The 25,458-nt window shown below is 44.1% G+C and overlaps 1 protein-coding gene and 1 long non-coding RNA gene across 3 annotated transcripts in view; one reads left to right on the plus strand and one right to left on the minus strand.

The window, feature by feature from the left end:
• LOC143783512 (uncharacterized) overlaps positions 1 to 18,039 on the minus strand; it is a 74,212-nt gene extending 56,173 nt beyond the window's left edge. Inside the window, exon 1 of the long non-coding RNA XR_013217222.1 lies at positions 17,985 to 18,039. This is a non-coding gene — a long non-coding RNA (uncharacterized LOC143783512). The remainder of the gene's footprint in view (positions 1 to 17,984) is intronic.
• A 121-nt stretch (positions 18,040 to 18,160) lies between these two features.
• Positions 18,161 to 25,458, plus strand: part of ACP3 (acid phosphatase 3) — a 141,924-nt gene continuing 134,626 nt past the window's right edge. The window contains exon 1 of one of the 2 annotated variants that reach the window (XM_077269032.1): positions 18,161 to 18,438. In XM_077269032.1, coding sequence (XP_077125147.1) covers positions 18,310 to 18,438 — 129 coding nt within the window. In that variant the 5' untranslated portion in view covers positions 18,161 to 18,309. The remainder of the gene's footprint in view (positions 18,439 to 25,458) is intronic. The other variant, XM_077269033.1, reaches the window with a different exon arrangement.

Here is a 25,458-nt window from a genome sequence, read left to right on the forward strand (position 1 = left end):
TCCCGCACTGTGCAAGCGATGAGCCGCCGATAGTCCACACAGAACCGCAGGGACCCGTCTTTCTTTCTCACCAAGATGATAGGGGCAGCCCACAGGCTCTGACTCTCACGTATAACTCCCTTCTTCAGCATGTGTGACAGCATTCCCTTCACCTCCTGGTACATCTGTGGCGGTATTTGGCAGTACTGTTCCCGGATTGGTGCCGCATCCCCGGTGGGTATCTCGTGGGTGATGGCCGTGGTACGTCCAAAGTCATCTTCATCTTTGGCGAACGCATCCTGAAATTTCCCCAATACAGCTTCTACCTGAGGTACCTGCTACGGAGTAAATTCCAAGAGCTCCGCCCTCATGCGTTCCAGTATCTGGCACCCTTCTTGCATTAATCTGGGGTCCGGAGCTGCCTCCGCCTTGACGGTCACCAGCCACGGGTCTTCTGGCCTTGCTGTCAGCTGTACCGCCTCAGTGGGGACCAACTCGTCTGGAAGGCCCAGGACTTGAGCGACTTCGCTTCTAGGGGGCAAAGTTGTATCTGTCTCCCCCAAATTGATACAGCGCACAAGGACAGTTCCATCCCGCACGGTAGCCAGGGACCGTGCGACCAATATTCCTGACGGCAGCTGGTCGGCTCTGCTGGGCTCAATTTGGACTTCGACCCCCTCCAGCGGGATGCCAGCTCGTACAGGCAGGGAAGCACTGTCTGCCCAGGGGGCAACACTCGATTGACGGAGGCGGGGGTCACGACTTTGCCAAGTACCTTTCCGTCGCTGTATGCTTCCCGGACCTGGGTGGTCCGTATCAGTTGCTGGAAGACCCTTCTCTGGGGGGTTTGGTCACTCCTTTGTTGTTGGAACTGTTCCGGGGACTCGTTGAAAACGAGGCTTCCGAGGTCTTTTAACACATTCATGCCCAGGGTCACGGTATGGTCTTTAGCTACCTCTCCATCCACCAGTACCACTCCTCTCCTCCCGAGGTCTTTTCCGCAGACTTCTATGTTCATCCATACCACCCCTGCGACCGGGATGGGCAAGTGATTGGCCGCCATAAGTTTGATCACAGGGCCCCATTCGGGCCGTAGCGCCTCTGTGAAGTGATGGCGGAAATATCTCTCAGGCATGGTGGTCACTTGTGAGCCGGTGTCCATCAAGCATCGCACTGCTCTTCCATTGATTTCTGCCCAGACCAGAGGGCACATGGAAACAAGGCTGTGGGGACTTTTACTCCTCCTCCTCTGTTCTTCACGCTCTGAGCGGCGCCCCTCAAGCCCAGAGCCACCTAGCTTAAAGGAGGATGTGGGGATGGTCGGCTCCGCCGGGGACACCATCGAGCAATGTGGCCGGACTCTCCACAAGTGTAGCATGTAAGAGGGCTTCTCCTCCTGGTAGTTTCACCCTCCCTTCGGGGGGCAGCTTCTCTGTCTCGCACCAGAGGGCCGGGCCCCTCTGCCAGAGTTCTTCTGGTGGCCGCCATTTCTTCACGGACCTGTCTAATCTCCATTCTCAGGTCCTCCACCCACTGGGGAATATTGACTGCGGTGGTGGTTACCTCCCCGCTCTGCACCCTTCCTACCAGCCCCGTCACTCCCTGTTCTTGTTCTCGCACACGCGCCTCACTGCCAACCTCAGAGAAAGTCATGTCTGGCTTTACTCGCATGCGCTCTCGCAGTGCCTGTTTCATCATTGCGTCACGCAGTCCTGTCACTAGCTGATCTCTGAGCACCACATCAACTGACCCTACTCCTACACCGTCCTTTCGTCTGATAGCAGTGTGAAGCTCTTGTAGGGCGTTCATGAATTGGGTCACGGTCTCCCCCTCCCGTTGTACCCGGTGAAACAGTCGCATGCGAAGTTCCCCTACGTCAGTGGGGTCCCCATGCGTTTCCTCAAGTATGCGCAGCACTTTGTCCAGAGTATCTCTCTCCCGGGGGGACCTATGCATGACAGAATCCCGCGCCTCCCCCTCCAGGGCCATCAATGCAATTTCTGCCTCCAGGGCTGGTGTCATGGGGTGCATACGCATCATTCCCCGGATACGCTCTGTCCAACTCCACAACATTACATTATTCCCAGTGAACCTTGGCAAATTATTCAACATGGCTCCCAGGGAAATGCTAGACCTGGGAACTTCCCCAGCTGCTTGGTCTGCCCTGTCCGCGCTACCGTGTGACATCCTGCCAACTACGCCAAATGTAATAGGATGCAGGTACTGAGTATGTCACCATGGAACAGACAGACCAACAGTTGAGGGGTTTAATAACAGGAATAAGGTTCTCCTCGCAGGGAGGAAGCAATGCAAAATAACTAACAATAAAACAATGCAAAAATACGGGAGTTAAACAATATAACAGAATTAAGCAGGATTCCTTGAGTAAAGAACACTTATCAGTCTGAAGATGACTTGCTTGGAGGGTCGTCTTCTCCAACGTAGGCGCCGAGAAACAGCGGCACTTGTCGTCCCTCTGTTGTCCATGGGCAGAGTAGTCTCTGATAGCCTGCTGCCTGGGGTTTCGGGAGTTAATGTGCTATGCACAGGCTCTGAGTCTTTAACTTTTACAGCACAACCAGGAAATCGGGGCTCCGCACTGTTGTCTCTATACCAGGAAAACAGGGGCTCTGCACTGTTAAGTCTCTGTACTGATACCGCGGGGACCAGGGTGTCGTAGTTTCTAAAACGGGTCTCAAAGCGCCCCTCTCCAGTCACAGCAGAGTCCGCTTTATGTACTCACGAGATACAGTCTTTCTGGGCAGTCTCTCTCTATTTGTCCTCAGACTGGGAGCTCTCTCTCTCTCTCTTCTGGAGCGCAGCTGCACCCTGCTCTGCACGCTGCTCTGCACGCTGCTCTGTCTCCTGCGCACGTCCCTTTCCCGCCCTCTGGCTGCTTCCTTTCTGTCCCAGTCTATCAGTGTCTCCCTAGGGAACCCGCAGCACAGCTCAATGGTTCCGGGCACAGAGCCGAGAAGGTAACCGCCCCCAGACTCTTCTTGTGCTTTTAACTCCTTACAACTACAGTAGTGCCAAACGTGGATGCTATGTGTGATTTAGGTACACTGCAGGGATCAGAAGGGAAGGGGGCATTTGGATTTGGGAGTGCAGAATTTGCTGAATTTCTTTTCTATTTCTGCAGACAGAGCCATGTAAGGGCTTGTTTGGTGAGGGACAAGTTGATGTTTTTATTGGTAGCATTTTCAGACACATGATGATTTTCGTGAGGCAGAATGAACAAAAAACAGCAATTCAGGAATTTTTTTTGGTGGGGGGGTTTATGTCGGTCCGCATGTGGTAAAATTGATAAGGCAGTTTTATTCTTCAGGTCAGTACGATTATAGCGATACCACAGTTATATAGTTTTTTCATGTTTTGGCGCTTTTACACAAAAACTATTTTAAGGTATGTGTCCACCTTCAGGATGGCCGGCGGTTTGGACGGAGCGGCAAACCCGCTCCGCCCCCTTCTGTGACGCGATGATGCCGGATGTGTTCATTGCACACATCCGGCATCATCGCACCCCACACATAGGGCCCTGTGTTTTACCTTGCGGCGGCGCAGCGTTGCCGCAAGGTAAACGGACATGCTGCGATCTTAAAAGACGCACCGCATGTCCGGAATCTCAGGGCCGCCGGGTGCGTGTTACCACGCATAGTGGAGACGGGATTTCATAAAATCCCCTCCACTATGCTGTAACATCTGGACGCTGCGCAGCGTCAAACACGCAGCATTTCCTGAATGTGAAAACATACCCTTACAGAGAAAATAATTATTTTTGCATCGTTTTATTCTGAGAGCTATAACTTCTTTATTTTCCACTGATGGAGCTGTATGGTGGCTTTTTTTTGCGGGATAAGATGATGTTTTCAGCGATACCATGTTTACATTTGTCTTTTTGATTGCTTTTTATTCCACTTTTGGTTCGGCGGTATGATGATAAAGCATTTTTTTTGCCTTGTTTTTTATTTTTTTTTATAGCATTCACTAAAGGGGTTAAGTAGTGGGGCCGTTTCATAGGTCGGGTCATTGCTGATGCGGCGATACCAAATATGTGTACTTTTATTGTTTATATTTTTTTTTTCATAAAAATATTTATACACTGTGTTCCAAATTATTATGCAAATAATACTTCCTCATATTTTCTCTAAATACCTATCTGAATTGCAGTCATTGTTATTTTCCAGTCATCTACTATTCTAGTATAATTGCAATGTTTTGGAACAAACTGCCTATGAAAACAGTATCTTTTTAAAAAAAATAAACACTCAAAATGCATGTTCCAAATTATTATGCATAGCAGAGTTTTCAACCGTTTTCTTTTATTTTGAACAAAAAAATGGTCAATTGTGAAGTTATAAACATTATCAGCTTATTACAAAATGAAATCAAACAGTTTTCAAGTGAAAACTTTATTCTACGTGATGTCACATCTGCACATAGGACTAGTGTTGAGCATTCCGATACCGCAAGTATCGGGTATCGGCCGATACTTGCGGGTATCGGAATTCCGATACCGAGATCCGATACTTTTGTGATATCGGGAATCGGTATCGGGATTAATAGCAATGTGTAAAATAAAGAATTAAAATAAAAAATATCGCTATACTCACCTCTCCGACGCAGCCTGCACCTCACCGAGGGAACCGGCAGCCTTCTTTGCTTAAAATGCGCGCGTTTACTGCCTTCCGTGACGTCACGGCTTGTGATTGGTCGCGTATCGCCCATGTGACCGCGACGCGACCAATCACAAGCCGTGACGTAATTTTCAAATCCTGAATGCCTAGAATTAGGCATTCAGGACCTGAAATTACGTCACGGCTTGTTGTGATTGGTCGCGTCGCCGTCACATGGGCGGCACGCGACGAATCAGAAGCCATGACGTCACGGAAGGCAGTAAACGCGCGCATTTTAAGCAAAGAAGGCTGCCGGTTCCCTCGGTAAGGTGCAGGCTGCGTCGGAGAGGTGAGTATAGCAATATTTTTTATTTTAATTCTTTATTTTACACAGTAATATGGATCCCAGGGCCTGAAGGAGAGTTTCCTCTCCTTCAGACCCTGGGAACCATCAGGGATACCGTCCGATACTTGAGTCCCATTGACTTGTATTGGTATCGGGTATCGGTATCGGATTAGATCCGATACTTTGCCGGTATCGGCCGATACTTTCCGATACCGATACTTTCAAGTATCGGACGGTATCGCTCAACACTATATAGGACCCCTTGTTCGAAAGAAGCTTCTGAACTCTCTCGTCCATTGAATTTGTCAGTTTTTGCATGGTTTCTGCTTCAATTGTTTTGCATGTGGACAGAATACCATCCCAGAGCTGTTGCTTAGATGTGAACTGCCTCCCGCCATCATAGACACTCCTTTTGATGATGCTCCAGAGGTTCTCAATGGGGTTGAGGTCAGGGGAAGATGGTGGCCACACCATAAGTTTGTCCTCTTTTATGCCGATAGCAGCCAGAGATGCAGATCTGTTTTTTGCCATCATTGGGAGAGGAGGGGGTACAAGCAATTCTAACCTTATCACTCCTAAACTCTTTGTGCATAATAATTTGGAACACAGTGTATATGGGTGCAATATATTTAATTTTTTTTATTATTTTTTTATATTGTTACACGCTTGAAAACACTTTTTTTTTGCTTTATTTAAGTTTTTTACTTTGTCCCACTAAGGGACTATCATTTTTTGCAGGCTGATCACTTGTATAGGATGGGGATACAGCTTCCTAATGCTATGCAAACTGTCAGCACTGCACTGACAAAGTTGCTGACCATGTTCTGAGCATGATCTAGCAACTTTGCTAGGTCTAGTGACCGAGATGTTGTCATGACATCGGGTCACCATGGCAACGATCGAGACCCTGCGTGACGTCGTAGGGTCTCCGATCCAATTGAAAGGGGCTGCCATCCCTCTGCCGGCTCCCGAAATACTGTGATCAAGTTAGGGTATGTGCCCACGTTGCGAATTCTGCTGCGGATTTTTCCGCAGCGGATTTGGAAATCCGCAGTGCAAAACCACTGCGGTTTTCACTGCGGATTTTCTCGCGGTTTCTTCTGCAGATTCCTCTGTAGGTTTTCAACTGCACTTTCCTATTGGTGCTGGTTGAAAACCGCTGCGGAATCCGCACAAAGAATTGACATGCTGCAGAAAATAATCCGCTGCGTTTCCGCGCGGATTTTTCCGCAGCATGTGCACAGCGGTTTTTTTTTCCATAGGTTTACATGGTACTGTAAACTTTGGGAAAACTGCTGCAGATCCGCAGCGTCAAATCCGCTGCAGATCCGCAGCAAAATCCGCAGCGTGTGCACATACCCTTAAAGTGCCAGGAGCGGGGTGGGACCACTCTTGACACTGAGTGCCTGGTATCAGCTGTCAGAATCAGCTGACATCTGGAGGCAATTGCAAGCACAGCTCATGTGCACGCAAAATCGCCGGGACGTATCCTATCCATACGTCCCATGTCAATAAGACTCAGGTCACAAGGACATATGGATACTTCTAAGGTGGGAAAGGGGTTAAATATTAGATAAAGATAACACAAGCAAACACAAATTGCAGTTTTTAAAATAAGGTCTTTATTATTAAGGGAAAAAGAAATGCAAACCTACAGGGCCCTGTATGAAAAAGAGATTGCCCCACCTTAAAACATAAATTACCTGTGGTTTATTACATTTTTTGGAAGCGAAGTTCAAATTCCCTAGCGATACCCAGGCCTGATTACTGCCACACCTGTTCTCAATCAAGAAATCACTTAAAAAGGACCTGTCTGACAAAGTGAAGGGGACAAAAAGTTCCTCGAAAGGTAGACATCATGCCACAATCCAAAGAAATTCTGGAACAAATGAGTACTTGAGATCTATCAGTTTGGAAAAAGGTTATAAAGCCATTTCTAAAGCTTTGGGACTCCAGCAAACCACAGTGAGAGCCATTATCCACAAATGGCAAAAACAGGAAACATTAATGACTGGCCAGACAAAATTCCCCCAAGAGTACAGCAACGACTCACCCAAGAGGTCACAAAAGACCCCACAACAACATCAAACGAATAGCAGGCTTCACTTGCCTCAGTTAAGGTCAGTGTTCATGACTCCACCATAGTAAAAAAGACTGGGCAAAAATGGCCGGCATGGCAGAGTTCCAAGACGAAAACCACTGCTGAGCAATAAGAAAATAAAGGCTCGTCTCAGTTTTGCAAGAAAACATCTTGCTGACTCCCAAGACTTTTGGGAGTATACTCTTTGGACTGATGAGACAAAAGATGAACTTTTTGGAAGGTGTATGTCCCATTACATCTGGGGTAGAAGTAACACAGCATTTCAGAAAAGCAACATCATACCAATAGTAAAATTTGGTGGCGATAGTGTGATGGTCTGGGGCTGTTTTGCTGTTTCAAGACCTGGAAGACTTGCTGTGGTAAATGGGGTATATGGAACCATGTATTCTGCTGTCTAGCAAAAAATCCTAAAGGATAATGCAGCCATATATTTGAGACTAGAGATGAGCGAACCTTCTGATGACATCAGTGAACTGAACTGAGTTCATTGACTGTGAACTCCAAGGAGCTTTCTGATTGCACAGTGAGCGAGAACTTTCTCACACTCTCGGTGACATCAGTCAAGTCATAGGAGTTAACCATGAGACACTGAGCAACACTAGGGCACGGTGCTCAGTGTATCCGCTGGATGGCAGTCTGTATAGTCACTTCATGCAACAATGCAGCCTGCCATCTAAATGTAGCAGAGCTAAACCCATCTTGGGACAAATGGAATACTGTCTTCTCAGTGGACAGGTGAGAAATATTGTTGTTTATTATTTTAATTCTGTTACGGGAGACATTGGCTTCTGTGCACTGGCGATGATGTGAGTATGGTTTAATTTAGACACATAAATGGAGCCTGTGTCATTCTTTAATTTAAAGGACTTTATTCTGGGTATGTGTTTTTTATACAATAAAACTATGGGGTTAGTAATGAGGGCTTCTTATAGAGGCCTCTCTATTACTAACCTCGGCTTGATGTCACCTGATAACACAAAGGTGACATCTACCCCCCAACTATCACCACACTTGCCACCACACCAGGGTAAGTGGGAAGACCCGGGCAAAGCACCAGAATTGGTGCATCTAATAGATGCACCTTTTCTGGGATGGCTGCGGGCTGCTATAGTGAGGCTGGAAGGCAATATCCATGGCTCCTTACCAGCCTGAGAATACCAGCCACCAGCTGTTTGCTTTAGCTTGGCTGGTTGTCAAAAATGGGGGGATCCCACGCCGTTTTTCTAAATTATTTACTTAAATAATTAAAGCATATAACATGGGGACCCCTCTGTTCTTGATAACCAGTCTTGCTAAAGCTGACAGCTGAGAGTTGCAGCGCACAGCTGTCAGTTTTGCCTGGTTGGTTATCAAAAATACAGGGCAAACTTAGGTCATTTTTAGTTTATATTTATTTGTAGCACAGGTGGTGGCGGATGAATACTCCCATCAGATGCAGCCTGCTCTAGCTGTAAATAGTTGAATACAACTTTCAACGTTGTCCCATGCTAGTGATGATTGCAGCGCAAGCAGGGGACAGTGATGTGAGCTGCCTTCAGCAACTGGCACCGGGGAACAGCGCAAACAGTACCTCTAATTCCCAGGCGCCGGTATGTCATCTGTGTGTCATCAGTGTGCATGTGTGCAAGACGTTTTGCGGCCCATGCTGCTACCAGAAACACTGACATCTGAAACATCTCTTAGTGGAAACTCGATAATTTGCTGAGCTTTGGACAAATTTTGCCGATTTTTAGCGAAAATGTGCAATGTTTGTTCCGAATTTGAGTTTAGTGAACGTTTTCCAAACAAGTTCGCTCATCTCTCTTTGTGACCTCAAGGTAAAGAGTACATGGGTAATGTAGCAGGACAATGATCCAAAGCACACCAGCAAGTCTACCTCTGAATGGCTTAAGAAAAACAAAATTAAGACTTTAGAGTGGCCTAGTCAAAGTCCTTAATACGATTGAGATGCTATAACATGACCTTAAAAAGGTGGTTCATGCTTGGAAACCCTCCAATGTGGCTGAATTACAACAATTCTGCATAGATGAGTGGGCCAAAATTCCTCCAGAGCGTTGTAAAAGACTTATTGACAGTTATCACAAACGCTTGATTGCAGTTGTTGCTTCAAAGGGTGGCCCAACCAGTTATTAGGATTAGGGGGCAATCACTTTTTCACAAAGGGCCTTGTTAGTTTGGATTTCTTTTTCCCTTAAAGGGAATCTGTCACCCCAAAAATCGCATATGAGCTAAGGCCACCGGCATCAGGGGCTTAGCTACAGCATTCTGTAATGCTGTAGATAAGCCCCCGATGTAACCTGAAAGGTAAGAAAAACAGGTTATATTATACTCATGAAAAACACCAAAAAAGGAAAAATTCAAGAAAATACACCAAAAACAGGCAGAGATGCTTACCTGTCTGAATGGGGCTCAATACAAATGCACAAGCAGGGTGCAGCGGAACCAAACAAAATAGCAAATGCACAGGTGCAATACCTAATGAAACAGCCAGCCTTCAATCAGGGTTTGGCCGTGTGGTACACCAATGCACTGAGATACATACTCTGTATGTGGCGTGTATCTGTATGTGGCGTGTTCACACAAGGAATGCAGAGCATCTGGTTCTCAGCCTATTAATGACGCCCTATGGCGGGCTGCCCAGTGCTAAAATGCATCCTGTGTGAACAGAGGCCACAGTGTACAGAACCACTTGGGCCCAACTGCACCCTGCAAAAAATATACGTGCAAAACAAAACATATAAATATATGTAAGGTATTAGTTGATATTCTGGCCATAATATGCAAGCCGGCAACCCGCGCCAAGGGTCCTTACGTTTTGCCAGTCCTCCTCTAACATGAAAAACACCAAAAAAGGAAAAATTCAAGAAAATACACCAAAAACAGGCAGAGATGCTTACCTGTCTGAATGGGCTCAATACAAATGCACAAGCAGGGTGCAGCGGACCCAAACAAAATAGCAAATGCACAGGTGCAATACCTAATGAAACAGCCAGCCTTCAATCAGGGTTTGGCCGTGTGGTACACCAATGCACTGAGATACATACTCTGTATGTGGCGTGTTCACACAAGGAATGCAGAGCAAAATATACGTGCAAAACAAAACATATACATGCAAAACATGCTCCACTTCGCCACCAACGCTTGCCCCCTGCACATGAACAAGGAGACCTAGACGGACGCTATCCTTAGCTCCACCTGCTACATACCACATTAGATGGGGAGTTCATGACTGCAACTGTGCCCTGTATACATCTGTGACCTTGAATACATATGTGACACAGCACCACTATTTTTCCTTGCTCCTTCCGGGTCATTCCAGAAAACGCAGGAAGGCTACTGCCTGATTTGCACCTCTGTTCGTACATGCAGGACAGCCACAGGTTTCCTTCCAGCCGGAATCACGGTTTAAGTGCACTGGCAAGCGTTCTCTATCATACCAGTTTGGTTATACAACTGCATCCCTTTACCTGACTCACCAGTCTTACAGTGTACTTTCTTTATAAGCAACAGATTTCCAACAGGCGATATTGTGATCAAGGCCACGGAGCTGGCCGAAACGTCAATTCACCAAGTACCTATTTTTATTGATCGAAATCAAATAAAATTTTGATAAATGCAACTTACAAATACACGAGTGCAGTGATTATTTTGAACTCTATGACTTGTGGGATCTAGTATCCGGTTCACTGGCACCGTAAACAATACTGATTGAGTGCTAGCTTTCAATTCTCTCCATAGTGTGTGGTGATGTGGTGGGAGGTGGAGTGTTGTGAATTCTGTTTATGGGCTCCCCCGGTGGTGTTTTATGGTAGTGCCACTTATTTGCCTTCTTCTATCCTTGATCACCTGTTGACACCCATTAGGGGAGTTTCCTATTTAAGGCTGCTTGGCTGCTGGTCCGATGCCGGCCAACAATGTATCAGTAGCATTCTGTTGCATTCTCCTGCCTCAAGATCCTGTTCAGCTAAGTTGAATTTTGTTTCTAGTTAATGCTATTTTTGTCCAGCTATTTGCAATGTGACTCTCTGTAGCTGGAAGCTCTCGTGGACTGAAATTGCCACTCCAGTGGCATGAGTTGTCACTGGAGTTTTAAAGTAATTTCAGGATGGTGTTTTTGAGTAGTGTTTTGAAGTTGACCGTGAAGTGACTCTTTCCTGTACTTCTGCTATCTAGTAAGCGGACCTCACTGTGCTAAATCTGCTGTTCATCCTACGTATGTCTTTTCCTCTTGACTCACCGTCAATATCTGTGGGGGGCTGCTATCTCCTTTTGGGGTTCATCTCTGGAGGTAAGGCAGGCCTGTATATTCCTCTGATAGGGGTAGTTAGATCTCCGGCTGGCGCGTGGTGTCTAGGGCATCGTAGGAAACACTCCCCGGCTACTTCCAGTGTTGTGTCAGGTTCAGGTCACGGTCACTTTAGTTCCCATCACCCGAGAGCTAGTCCGTTGTTATTTTGATTTCCCTGCCATTGGGAAAATCATAACAGTTTGGCCGGCCCACATGTGTTAAAACTATGCACTAAAGCAGGAAAGGATATGAAAAGTTTTTTTTTCCTTCTGTGTTTGGAAAGTGCACCTTAGTGCTTATTTGTACTCCTTGCTTAAACTGCAGTCTTCAGCCTTTTTTTTTTTTCCTCTCCTCTTAATCTCTGAATGGCTTTGGTTACACCTGTTTGAATCATGGATCCACAGAGTTTGGTTGCAGGTCTGAATAACCTGGCTACAAAGGTCCAGAACTTACAAGATTTTGTTATACGTGCTCCAATGTCTGAACCTAAGATCCCTATGCCTGAATTTTTTACCGGAGACAGATCACGTTTTTTGAATTTCAGAGAGAATTGTAAATTGTTTTTGTCTCTGAAATCTCACTCTGCTGGTGATCCTGCGCAACAGGTTAAAATTGTTATTTCTCTATTGCGGGGTGACCCACAAAGTTGGGCATTTGCATTGTCGCCAGGGGATCCTGCGTTATTAAATGTAGATGCGTTTTTTCTGGCTTTGGGGTTGCTTTATGAAGAACCTAATTTAGAGATTTTGGCTGAGAAAGCCTTGATAGCTCTTTCCCAAGGGCAAGATGAAGCTGAGATATACTGCCAAAAATTTCGTAAATGGTCGGTGCTTACTAAATGGAATGAGTGCGCTCTAGCAGCTAATTTCAGAGAAGGTCTCTCTGATGCCGTGAAGGATGTCATGGTGGGGTTCCCTGTGCCTACAGGTCTGAATGATGCCATGAAATTGGCTATCCAGATTGATCGGCGTTTACGGGAGCGCAAATCTGTGCACCATATGGCGGTATCTTCTGAGCAAAAATCTGTGCACCATATGGCGGTATCTTTTGAGCAAAAACCTGTGCACCATATGGCGGTATCTTCTGAGCAAAAACCTGTGCACCATATGGCGGTATCTTCTGAGCAAAAACCTGTGCATCATTTGGCGGTGACCTCTGAAAAGGCACCAGAGCATATGCAATGCGATAGTGTATTGTCTAGAGGCGAACGACAGAATTACAGGCGCAAAAATGGGTTGTGCTTCTATTGTGGAGATCCAGCTCATGTTATATCAGCATGCTCTAAACGCATAAAGAAGGTTGATAAAAAGGTTGATAAATCTTTTTCTATGGGTACCTTGCAGTCTAAATTTCTTTTGTCCGTGACATTGATTTGTACTTTATCATCTGTTACTGTGGATGCTTATGTGGATTCTGGCGCCGCTCTGAGTCTCATGGATTGGTCCTTTGCCAAGCGTTGTGGGTTTGATTTAGAGCCTCTGGAGGTTTCTATTCCCTTAAAGGGTATTGATTCTACACCTTTGGCTAGCAATAAACCACAATATTGGACACAAGTGACTATGCATCTTTCCCCAGACCATCAGGAGATTATTCGTTTCCTTGTGTTATATAATCTACATGACGTATTAGTACTTGGATTACCATGGTTACAAATTCATAATCCAGTCTTGGACTGGAGATCAATGTCTGTGCTGAGCTGGGGATGTCGGGGGATTCATGGGGATGCACCTTTGGTTCCCATTTCTTCATCTACTCCCTCTGAGATCCCAGCATTTCTGTCAGATTTTTATGATGTCTTTCAGGAGCCTAAAACTGATTCTCTCCCCCCTCACAGAGAGTGTGACTGCGCTATTGAGTTGATTCCCGGTAGTAAATTTCCTAAGGGTCGCTTGTTTAATTTGTCTGTACCTGAACATACTGCTATGCGGGAGTATATCAGAGAATCTTTAGAAAAGGGTCATATTCGCCCCTCTTTGTCTCCACTGGGGGCAGGGTTTTTCTTTGTGGGTAAAAAGGATGGTTCATTGAGACCTTGTATCGACTATCGACTTCTGAATAAGATTACAGTTAAATACCAGTACCCGTTACCTTTACTGACTGATCTTTTTGCTCGCATAAAGGGGGCGAAGTGGTTCACTAAGATCGATCTACGTGGTGCGTATAATTTGGTGCGGATTAAGCAGGGGGATGAGTGGAAGACCGCATTTAATACGCCTGAAGGCCATTTTGAGTATTTGGTAATGCCTTTCGGTCTCGCGAATGCCCCTTCCGTTTTTCAGTCCTTTATGCACGATATTTTCCGTGAATATCTGGATAAATTTATGATTGTGTATTTGGATGATATTTTGATTTTTTCGGAGGACTGGGAATCTCATGTTCAACAGGTCAGGAGAGTTTTTCAGGTTTTACGAGCTAATTCTCTATTTGTGAAGGGCTCAAAGTGTATTTTTGGGGTTCAGAGAATTTCCTTTTTGGGATATATTTTTTCCCCTTCATCTATGGAGATGGACCCTGTTAAGGTTCAGGCTATTTGTGATTGGATACAACCTACTTCTCTAAAGAGTCTTCAGAAATTCTTGGGATTTGCTAATTTCTATCGCCGATTCATAGCGGGTTTTTCTGCCATTGCTAAACCTTTGACTGATTTGACCAAGAAGGGTGCTGATGTTGCTAATTGGTCCTCTGCGGCTGTGGAGGCCTTTCGGGAGCTTAAGCGCCGCTTTTCTTCTGCTCCTGTGTTGCGCCAGCCTGATGTTTCGCTCCCGTTCCAGGTTGAAGTAGATGCTTCCGAGATCGGAGCAGGTGCAGTTTTGTCGCAGAAAGGTCCTGACTGCTCAGTGATGAGACCATGTGCGTTTTTCTCTCGAAAGTTTTCGCCCGCTGAGCGAAATTATGATGTTGGAAATCGGGAGCTCTTGGCCATGAAGTGGGCATTTGAGGAGTGGCGTCATTGGCTTGAGGGTGCTAGACACCAGGTGGTGGTCTTGACTGACCACAAAAATCTTATTTATCTTGAGTCAGCCAGGCGTCTGAATCCTAGACAGGCGCGCTGGTCGTTGTTTTTCTCTCGATTTAACTTTGTGGTTTCATATCTGCCTGGGTCTAAGAATGTGAGGGCGGATGCCCTCTCTAGGAGTTTTGAGCCTGACTCGCCTGGTGATTTCGAACCTACTGGCATCCTGAAGGATGGGGTGATATTGTCAGCTGTCTCCCCAGACCTGCGGCGCTCTTTGCAGGAGTTTCAGGTGGATAGGCCTGATCGCTGTCCGCCTGGTAGACTGTTTGTCCCTGATGACTGGACCAGTAGAGTTATTTCGGAGGTTCACTCTTCCGCGTTGGCAGGTCATCCTGGAATTTTTGGCACCAGGGATCTGGTGTCTAGGTCCTTCTGGTGGCCTTCCTTGTCTCGAGATGTACGTATTTTTGTGCAGTCTTGTGATGTTTGTGCTCGGGCTAAGCCCTGCTGTTCCCGGGCCAGCGGGTTGTTGTTGCCCTTGCCTATTCCTAAGAGGCCTTGGACGCACATCTCTATGGACTTTATTTCTGACCTTCCTGTTTCTCGTAGGATGTCCGTCATCTGGGTGGTGTGTGACCGTTTTTCCAAGATGGTTCACTTGGTACCTTTGCCCAAATTGCCCTCCTCCTCTGAGCTGGTCCCTCTATTTTTTCAGAATGTTGTGCGTTTGCATGGTATTCCTGAGAATATAGTGTCTGACAGGGGTACTCAGTTTGTGTCTAGATTTTGGCGGGCGTTCTGTGCCAGGATGGGCATCGACTTGTCTTTTTCGTCTGCATTCCATCCTCAGACTAATGGCCAGACTGAGCGTACTAATCAGACCTTGGAGACTTACTTGAGGTGTGTTGTGTCCGCTGATCAGGACGATTGGCTTGATTTTTTGCCATTGGCAGAGTTTGCCCTTAACAATCGGGCCAGTTCTGCCACTTTGGTTTCTCCATTTTTTTGTAATTCAGGGTTTCACCCTCGCTTTTCGTCCGGTCAATTGGAGTCTTTGGATTGTCCTGGAGTAGATGCTGTGGTTGATAGAATGCATCAGATTTGGGGACAGGTTGTGGACAATCTGAAGTTGTCCCAGGAGAAGACTCAACAGTTCACTAATCGTCATCGGCGTGTCGGTCCTCGTCTTTGTGTTGGGGACCTGGTTTGGTTGTCTTCTCGATTTGTTCCTATGAAGGTCTCGTCTCCTAAGTTTAAGCCTCGGTTTATCGGCCCTTATAGGATTCTGGAGGTTCTCAATCCTGTGTCCTTTCGTTTGGACCTCCCAGCATCTTTTACTATTCATAATGTTTTTCATCGGTCATTGTTGCGGAGGTATGAGGTGCCGGTTGTTCCGTCTGCTGATCCTCCTGCTCCTGTGCTGGTTGAGGGTGAGTTGGAGTATGTGGTGGAAAAGATCTTGGACTCCCGTGTTTCCAGACGGAAACTTCAGTATCTGGTTAAGTGGAAAGGTTATGGTCAGGAGGATAATTCTTGGGTGACAGCATCTGATGTTCATGCTCCTGATTTGGTTCGTGCATTTCATAGTGCTCATCCAGATCGCCCTGGTGGTTCTGGTGAGGGTTCGGTGCCCCCTCCTTAAGGGGGGTACTGTTGTGAATTCTGTTTGTGGGCTCCCCCGGTGGTGTTTTATGGTAGTGCCACTTATTTGCCTTCTCCTATCCTTGATCACCTGTTGACACCCATTAGGGGAGTTTCCTATTTAAGGCTGCTTGGCTGCTGGTCCGATGCCGGCCAACAATGTATCAGTAGCATTCTGTTGCATTCTCCTGCCTCAAGATCCTGTTCAGCTAAGTTGAATTTTGTTTCTAGTTAATGCTATTTTTGTCCAGCTATTTGCAATGTGACTCTCTGTAGCTGGAAGCTCTCGTGGACTGAAATTGCCACTCCAGTGGCATGAGTTGTCACTGGAGTTTTAAAGTAATTTCAGGATGGTGTTTTTGAGTAGTGTTTTGAAGTTGACCGTGAAGTGACTCTTTCCTGTACTTCTGCTATCTAGTAAGCGGACCTCACTGTGCTAAATCTGCTGTTCATCCTACGTATGTCTTTTCCTCTTGACTCACCGTCAATATCTGTGGGGGGCTGCTATCTCCTTTTGGGGTTCATCTATGGAGGTAAGGCAGGCCTGTATATTCCTCTGATAGGGGTAGTTAGATCTCCGGCTGGCGCGTGGTGTCTAGGGCATCGTAGGAAACACTCCCCGGCTACTTCCAGTGTTGTGTCAGGTTCAGGTCACGGTCACTTTAGTTCCCATCACCCGAGAGCTAGTCCGTTGTTATTTTGATTTCCCTGCCATTGGGAAAATCATAACAGTGGAGCTACTGTGCAGGGGGCGGGATTAGCGAGTAATCACGATGCCTCTTATACAGTATATATAGATACTCTATTTAAAACACAGAGACCAGGTTGGGTGGGAATCGGTCACAGCCTTTACTTATGACTTGTGGATTTTTTTTTACCATAAAATATCATCTTCAACGTGTCTTCCAAGGTGTTTCTAAGATGAACTGGATAATAAAAAACAACGGTATATACATCCAGACTCAAGGAACATGAAAATTAACATCACGGTTCAACCCCTCAGTGTGTCTGGGATGCAGTTACTGATAGCTCAACTATCCAATCTGAGATTGAGAGGCGCTGGCTGTCTCTAAGTGTTCATTATTCCAGGTGATTGCCATGCTACTTAACTGAGCTGTTTCTCCCAGACCTCTGCCAGATGTACATTCAGCAAGTGAGGTTTGTGTTTCCTGTGTCTTGAGTTCTGTATGCTTGATCTTTTGTTGCCTGACCTTGGACTTCGTTCTGACCATCTATCTGTTTAACCCCTACTGCTCGGATCAGTTATGCTCTGACCTCGGAACATTACCTGACCACGCTTTTGTCTCTTCCTCCTATTTATGACATACCCTCCTGGTTTCTGACCTTGGACTCCTTGATTATGCTGACTCACGGCTTGGCCATGAGAAGTGACTAGCATCACAATTAACAATTATCAAAAAGAACCCATGCTGATAGGTGGAAGAGGAAATCTCAAAGTAGCCTACTGTATATATGTTATAGGGATGGGATCTCACTTGAAGGGATAATCCCAGTCCCACAAGGGAAAGGGAGGGAATATAATGGGCATAGGACCAATCATGTTAGGTTGGTGTGACTCATAAGTCTGGAGCACTTACATTTAACCCCTTAGCAGAGCTCCACAATTGTGTAAGACACAAGCAAACCCTTTTATCTAGCCTCTAACACAACTGCATGGACTTCATTGGCAATAATGGCGATCAATGCAGCTACCAGGAAAATGTCATGTCAACAAGTGACCATTCAAAAATGCCGTGCAATAAGGAGTGTGAATGAGTCCTAAATATCTGGAAACTATATCACCAGGACAGACCCCTTTACATACATCTATATGACTACCACAAGCCATGACTTTTTAGAAAGGGCTCTGTTTCTGAACAGGTCAGCACAGGTCTTGGCCACAGATTTTAGAAGGCTATTTAAAGGATGCACTCGCACATATGAATTAAGCTTTAATACGATTTTCTACTCTTAAACATAAATGACGTGCGAACACTTTCCCTTTAACTATAAAAGTACCAAGCAGCTAAAAGCACCCAACTAGAATAGCAACTTACCTAAGAAACCATAGATCATATTTTTCATGAGGTGCTCTGATCTAGCTACATTTACAATGGTCCCTGTGAAGTTATACTTTACTTGTAGGTGCGTAGACTTTGCACATTAGGCAATCTGTGGAGTGTGATATGGAAGTGATTGCAATCTATCACTAACACACAGGAAAGACTCCGGTGAAACCTTTCTTCCAGAGGTGAAACACTCAGTCTATGAAATCACTTATTATTCCTTTCATGTTGGCTCCACCCTGCTTCTCTTAAGCATTTCACTTATTGTCTAAGAAGCTTGCTAGATCTACCTGTTCGGCCAGCTTAAATCTACGCTATGTCTCCTGCAGAAATCAGCGTGAGCCATTCAAGATGGTTTTTATCGTGTTATTTTTTTTTCACTATTATGTGTTTTCTTGCATTTGGACAAGCAAGTGCAGAGAAGAAGCTGAAGTTTGTTGTTATGGTGAGTACGGAGATTGCAGTATGGTTATTTTACGCTATATTATCTAGCGCCTTATAACTATAGCAGAGCTGACGAAGTCACTTATCGGTTTCTTGGCTGCATTGTTTGTGCATTTCTATAACAGTGGTAAGGAAATGCAGGAAGCTTATCTGCAGCCCCATGTAAAACTGCATATAACACAGTGGTATTTAAAAATGAGTCAGGCCATCTGTGTTTTAATTGTAAAATAGCATACGGTAATATTTTCCATAATCATGCACTAGATAGTTGTTTTTATACTTCCATTTCTATTATTGTGATCTACAGTAAAACTAAATTGGATATATTAGGATTTTTATTGCTCTATTTTACTAGTGAGCTGTACTTTTATTTTTGCTGATCACTATTTGTACTTTGCTGGTATTCCTGCATAGTAGACACAATGTGAAGCTGCCAATATACATTTTTTGTGGTTATTTTACCTTTATTTGAAGGGACACACAAAAAAAATCTATATTTATGGTGGCAGGCAGAACCTGGGGCAAGGTCAATGAATGGCATTTTATGGCAAAATTGTAACATACAGTACGGTTTTTATACAGGGGTGGACCCAGACGTAAGAGGGCCCCTGTGCAAAAATAGTATAGTATATGGGCTCATTAAGACCAATAGTTCATCATAATGCATCTCTGTGTGTGGCCGTGACTGCAGCTGTTTGCAGTATTGGAGGTGGCAATCAGCCCCTTTACCTTCTTGTGCAGCTGTTGCACTAATGGCACAAGTTGCACTATTGGCATGTCCGCCTCTGGATTTGTATTGTACCTCATCTCACAGTAGCATTTGTCTGCACAAAATGAAAAAATTGCTAGACTGTTTGCGTTGATCAGATAACTTATCTCTGAGCTTTTAAAGCGAATCCTTCAGCAGGTTTTTCTGTGTAATCTGAGAGCAGCATAATTTAGGGCAAGAAAGCCTGATTCCAGCGATGTGTCACTTACTGGACTGCTTGGTGTAGTTTGATTATTGCAAAACAATGGGGAGACAAAAAGCGCAATAGGGTCTTATCCACGTTGCATAGAGGAGAATATACACCAAATTTGCTCACCTGGTTAGGATGAGATTAGAGCATGTAGATAGCGGCTGCTGCAGATCCACAGGTCTTCACCGACCAGAGAAATTAATGTCTTCAAAAGGAGATTTGTAGTTAAATTTCCGCGCTGCCGCTAAGATGAATTTCAGGATAGTATAGTTGATTCACAGTGGTTTTATTCAACGCGTTTCAGGGGTCTCATGCCCCCTTCATCAGGAAATACCACCACTACTGGTGTAGTTTGATAGCATACATGTTTTCTCTGCTGTAGATGTAGCAGTGCTCAGAATGCTGAACTCTGTATAACCCCGCCAACACCACTGATTGGCAGCTTCCTGTGTACATTGTGCATTGTCAGCAAGCTGCTAATCAGTGGAGGGGGCGAGGCTACATAGATTAGCCTGACTGCTATGCAGAGACTATGCTATGAGACCTAATCAGACAGTGATGATCTCCTGCTGATAAAATACTGATTGCATTGAAACTTCAACACACAACCTAATAAGTGACACATCACTGGAATCAGGTTCTCTTGCTCTATATTATGCTATTATCAAATTAAATAGCAAAACTTGCTGACAGATTCACTTTAATGTCTTTCAGTATGTATGTATACTTAGGCCCCATATACAGCGAGTATGAAAAGTATTCATACCCCTTTACATTTTTCACTCTTTGTTTCATTGCAGCCATTTGGTAAATTCAAAAAAGTTCATTTTTTTCACATTAATGTACACTCTGCACCCCATCTTGACTGAAAAAAAGCAGAAATGTAGTAATTTTTGCAAATTTAATAAACAAGAAAAACTGAAATATCATAAGTATTCAGACCCTTTGCTTAGACACTCATATTTAAGTCACAAGCTGTCCATTTCCTTGTGATCCTCCTTGAGATGGTTCTTCTCCTTCATTGGAGTCCAGGTGTGTTTAATTAAACTGATAGGACTTGATTTGGAAAGGCGCACACCTGTCTATATAAGACCTCACAGCTCACAGTGCATGTCAGACTAAATGAGAATCATGAGTAGAGATTAGCGAATTTGTTTGGATTTTGGCCCTGAATCTGATTTTGACATATTCAGGCCGTATTCGAACACTATTCATGCCGAATGCCTGTTTTATGATCGGTTCCGAACAAGTTCGGTAATTTCTACTCCCATTGACTCTAATGACGTTCGGCTGTGTTCAACTAATATTGCAAAAACAATATTAAAATCCGATCATATTCGGAACCAAATCCGAACAAATTCGCTCATCTCTAATCATGAGGTCTAAGGAACTGGCCAAGGAGCTCAGAAACAAAACTGTGGCAAGGCACAGATCAGGCAAAGGTTACAACAGAATTTCTGCAGTACTCAAGGTTCCTAAGAGCACAGTGGCCTCCATAATCCTTAAATAGAAGAAGTTTGGGACAACCAGAAGTCTTCGAAGACATGGCCGTCCAGCCAAACTGAGCAGTCATGGGAGAAAAGCCTTGGTGAGTGAGGTAAAGAAGAACCCCAAGATCACTGTGGCTGAGCTCCAGAGATGCACAAGAGAAATGTGAGAAAGTTCCAGACTATGAGAAATAAGATTCTCTGGTCTGATGAGACGAATATAGACCTTTTTGGTGATAATTCTAAGCGGTATGTGTGGAGAAAACCAGGCACTGCTCATCACCTGCCCAATACAATCCCAACACTGAAACATGGTGGGTGGCAGCACCATGCTATGGGGGTGTTTTTCAGCTGCAGGGACAGGCCGACTGGTTGTCATTGAAGGAAACATGAATGCGGCCAAGTACAGAGATATCCTGGATGAAAACCTCTTCCAGAGTGCTATGGACCTCAGACTTGGCCGAAGGTTCACCTTCCAACAAGACAATGACCCTAAGCACACAGCTATAATAACAAAGGAGTGGCTTCAGAACAACTCTGTGACCATTCTTGACTGGCCCAGCCAGAGCCCTGACCTAAACCCAATTGAGCATCTCTGGAGAGACCTCAAAATGGCTGTCCACCAACGTTCACCATCCAACCTGATGGAACTGGAGAGGATCTGCAAGGAAGAATGGCAGAGGGTCCCTAAATCCAGGTGTGAAAAACTTGTTGCATCATTCCCAAGAAGACTCATGGCTGTACTAGCTCAAAAGGGTGCTTCTACTCAATTCTGAGCAAAGGGTCTGAATACTTATGACCATGTGATATTTCAGTTTTTCTTTTTTAATAAATTTGCAAAAATTACTACATTTCTGTTTTTTTTTTCAGTCAAAATCGGGTGCAGAGTGTACATTAATGAGGAAAAAAATGAACTTTTTTGAATTTACAAAATGGCTGCAATGAAACTAAGAGTGAAAAAATTAAAGGGGTATGAATACTTTCCGTACCAACTGCCTGTTTACAAATACCACAGGCTATATGTATGGAAGTTTTTATGTTCTAGAGTCACTATACCCATTACCAATACTTTTTGCAGTGATTTCCCTATATATATTACTGGTTTACCCCCTCATGTGACTTTTATTGCTTCTTATATTTTGGATACAAAGTTGAAAAGACATAACATATTTTTAAAATTGAGATAGTTAATGCAATAAGAGAGAAACACACGGCAAATATAAAATAAATTGGAATGAAAGAAAAAAAAAAGAAAAATGTTTTATAAAAAATACATACTTAGTGACTCTCAAATATGTTTATTGTCCAAGGAATTTTCGTTCTCCCCCACAAATGAATTCGATATATATAAGACATTAGTGAATTTAAACAAATTTGCATGAACACTTACCTTACATTATCATTTTTTGAAAGATGAGGGGTCTTCTGCCGATTTGGATGATCTGAACCCAGATGTCGCTCCTGCTGCAACCGAAATTTTGAACATTAATAATTTTCAAAAACAATGTTCCATATTAAAAAAAAAGCCAAATTTTTAAAATCTGACCAGTGTCACTTTATGTGGTAATAACTCTGGAACGCTTTAACAAATCCCAGTGATTTTGAGATTATTTTTTGTGACACATTGCACTTTATGATAATGGCAAATTTAGGTCAATATGTTAAGTGTTTATTTATAAAAAATCAGAAATGTGAGAAAAATGTTAAAAAATTAGCAATTTTCAAACTTTGAATGATTATCCCTTTAATTGAGATGGTCATACCACAGCAAAACATTAATAAATAACATTTCCCTTAAGTCTGCTTTACATCAGCACCATTTGTAAAAATGCTACTTTATTTTGTTAGCATAAAAGGTTTAAAAATGTAGCAGTAATTTTTCATTTTTTCAAGGAAATTTACAAAATTTATTTTTTTATGCACCTATCCATGTTTGAAGTGACTTTAGGGGTCCCATATATTTGGAAACCCCCAAACATTAGGCCATTTTAAAACAGCACCCCCTGACATATTGAAAACTGCTGTCAGGTAGTTTATTAACCCTTCAGGTGCTTTTCAGGAATTGATGCAAAGTCGCATGATAGAAATGAAAATGTGGATTTTTACCACCTAAATGCCTCCAACTTATGAACAGATTACTACAGCCATCAGACTCTAAAGGCCCCTTCACACTGTGCAATCAAAGTCTGAACGAGCGTTCGATTTGTGACGTTTATCCGTCCTCGTTCCGAGGTTGCAAAGTGTGACATGGCGTTACGATTTGCGACGCAGCCCAGCATCGTACGATGTGAAAGAAAGAGCAGAACTTTCTTTCGTCGTAAATGTCTCGCTGTGGCGGTCGAAATCGTAGTATGTGACGGCGGTCATACGAGCTCGTAATGCGACTACGTGGGTTGGGCTTCCGCATACCTGTCTCCTGATTGGGCGTGACGTTTTAGCACGCCCATGCTGGTAATACGTCACGCTCGGAGTCGTAGGACTATGGCGGTGTGAAGGGTAGCGTACGATTGCGACGCGTGACGTTCACATCGCAACTACGTCAGAAAAAGCGTTGACATCGTAGAGTGTGACCGCTGGCTACGAGCTCGTACTGCGATGTCGAATATGACGCAAATGCGTCGTAATCGTAGCAGAATCGACCAGTGTGAAGGGGCCCTAAGGCCACTATTTGGTCGTGAATTGCCATGGCAAACATCAGGACCACACAACATGATCTGAGGGCACCTTTGGGATAAAGAGGAAGCGCCCACTGTTAACCATTTATAATTATGTAGTCACTATTGAGAGCAACATCTAAGGGGTTAAAAAGATATGGACGGTTCCAACACTGATCGTGGCTGATGCAGCAAGTTGTCAGCTATAGTGTACAGCCGACAGCTGATGGATTGTCACCTGTATGGGGAGGCTATTCTCTTATATCTCAGGTCAGTTAAAAGATGTCATTAAGGGGCTAAATCTTCAACAACTTGCCAGTGAATCTTCAGTTAATACGATTGATCTTAATTCACCGTATAAAACCAAACATCTGTTTTTCAATTAATGAAAATAGTGGAGGCCCACAAAGCAGGAGAAGGCTATAAGAAGAGAGCAAATCATTTTAGAAAGATTTAGCAGACTCTAGAGTTGTAGTACTTTGGTATACTGTTCAGAGACACCTGCAAGCTGAAGCTTTTACAATGGCATATCATTGAAAATCTGTGGCTAGACCACAAAATAGCAGTGCATTCAAGACGAACCAGAAATATCACAGAAAGAACAATAGATGAAAATCCCTCAAACAAGAATTAAAAGACTCTTGGCTGGCAAAAGCATTTACAAGCTGTGATACTTTTAAAAGTGAGTGCTACTAGGTATTAACTATATATTCACACTAATTTGCTCAGTTCATAACCATAACTGTCCCTCCCCTCTGGGGGACTTCATACCATAACAATTTCTATCTCACAGAGGTCTGATCAAAACAATGGAATACATTAAATGACCGCGACCATGGTACTGATATTTAAAAAAATATTTTATTAGAAAAATTTCCTTATAAAAACAACATATGTCTATTAAGGTAGAGGGTACTGGACCACAAAAAGGGACCAAAAACATGCCATAGGTGGAATCCCAAAACTTAAGGCTGCTGCTGAATATAAACATGAGAAAAATCCCAATTAAAGTACATGCCATACAAAACACCCTTTTAGTATGGTGCCTATGTAGAAAAATCTGCTATGATCTAAATATGCTCCTCATATGTGCTCCTAATATGTTATTGGTTGTAGGGTAAGTACATTGTCCTTCTATTTAGGCACATGAGTTAGCTTGAAAAGACGGCATGTATGTAATATAATGTAGGTATATTACCTTGTAGTCAGCCTGATGGGGGAGTACCGCGGCGTCCCTTTGCCCCGACACGCGTTTCGCACTGCTTCTTCGGGAGGCGTCTATGTATCTAGGTATTAACTATGCAAGGTGCCCAAATTTTTGCATTGACCCATTTTCCCTTTTTGTAATTTTTAAAATGTTAAAGATGAATATATATATATATATATATATATATATATATTGTGGGTACGGAAAGTATTCAGACCCCTTTAAATTTTTCACTCTTTGTTTCATTGCAGCCATTTGGTAAATTCAAAAAAGTTCATTTTTTTCACATTAAGGTACACTCTGCACCCCATCTTGACTGAAAAAAAAACTTAAATGTAGTAATTTTTCCAAATTTATTAAAAAAGAAAAACTGAAATATCACATGGTCATAAGTATTCAGACCCTTTGCTCAGTATTGAGTAGAAGCACCCTTTTGAGCTAGCACAGCCATGAGTCTTCTTGGTAATGATGCAACAAGTTTTTCACACCTGGATTTGGGGAGCCTCTCCTATTCTTCCTTGCAGATCCTCTCCAGTTCCATCAGCTTGGATGGTGAACTCTTATGATCTGGTGACCTTGGAGCAGCATGAAACTTTCTCTGGAGTCGGTGGAACCTGTACTGACCGCAATCCTGAACTAACACCGCAACTAGAAGTAGCTGTGGGGTGTGCCTAACATACCCTAGACACCTCGACACAGCCGGAGGACTAAATA

Source organism: Ranitomeya variabilis, chromosome 6, assembly GCF_051348905.1.
Source record: "Ranitomeya variabilis isolate aRanVar5 chromosome 6, aRanVar5.hap1, whole genome shotgun sequence".
Classification (NCBI taxonomy): Eukaryota; Metazoa; Chordata; class Amphibia; order Anura; family Dendrobatidae; genus Ranitomeya; species Ranitomeya variabilis.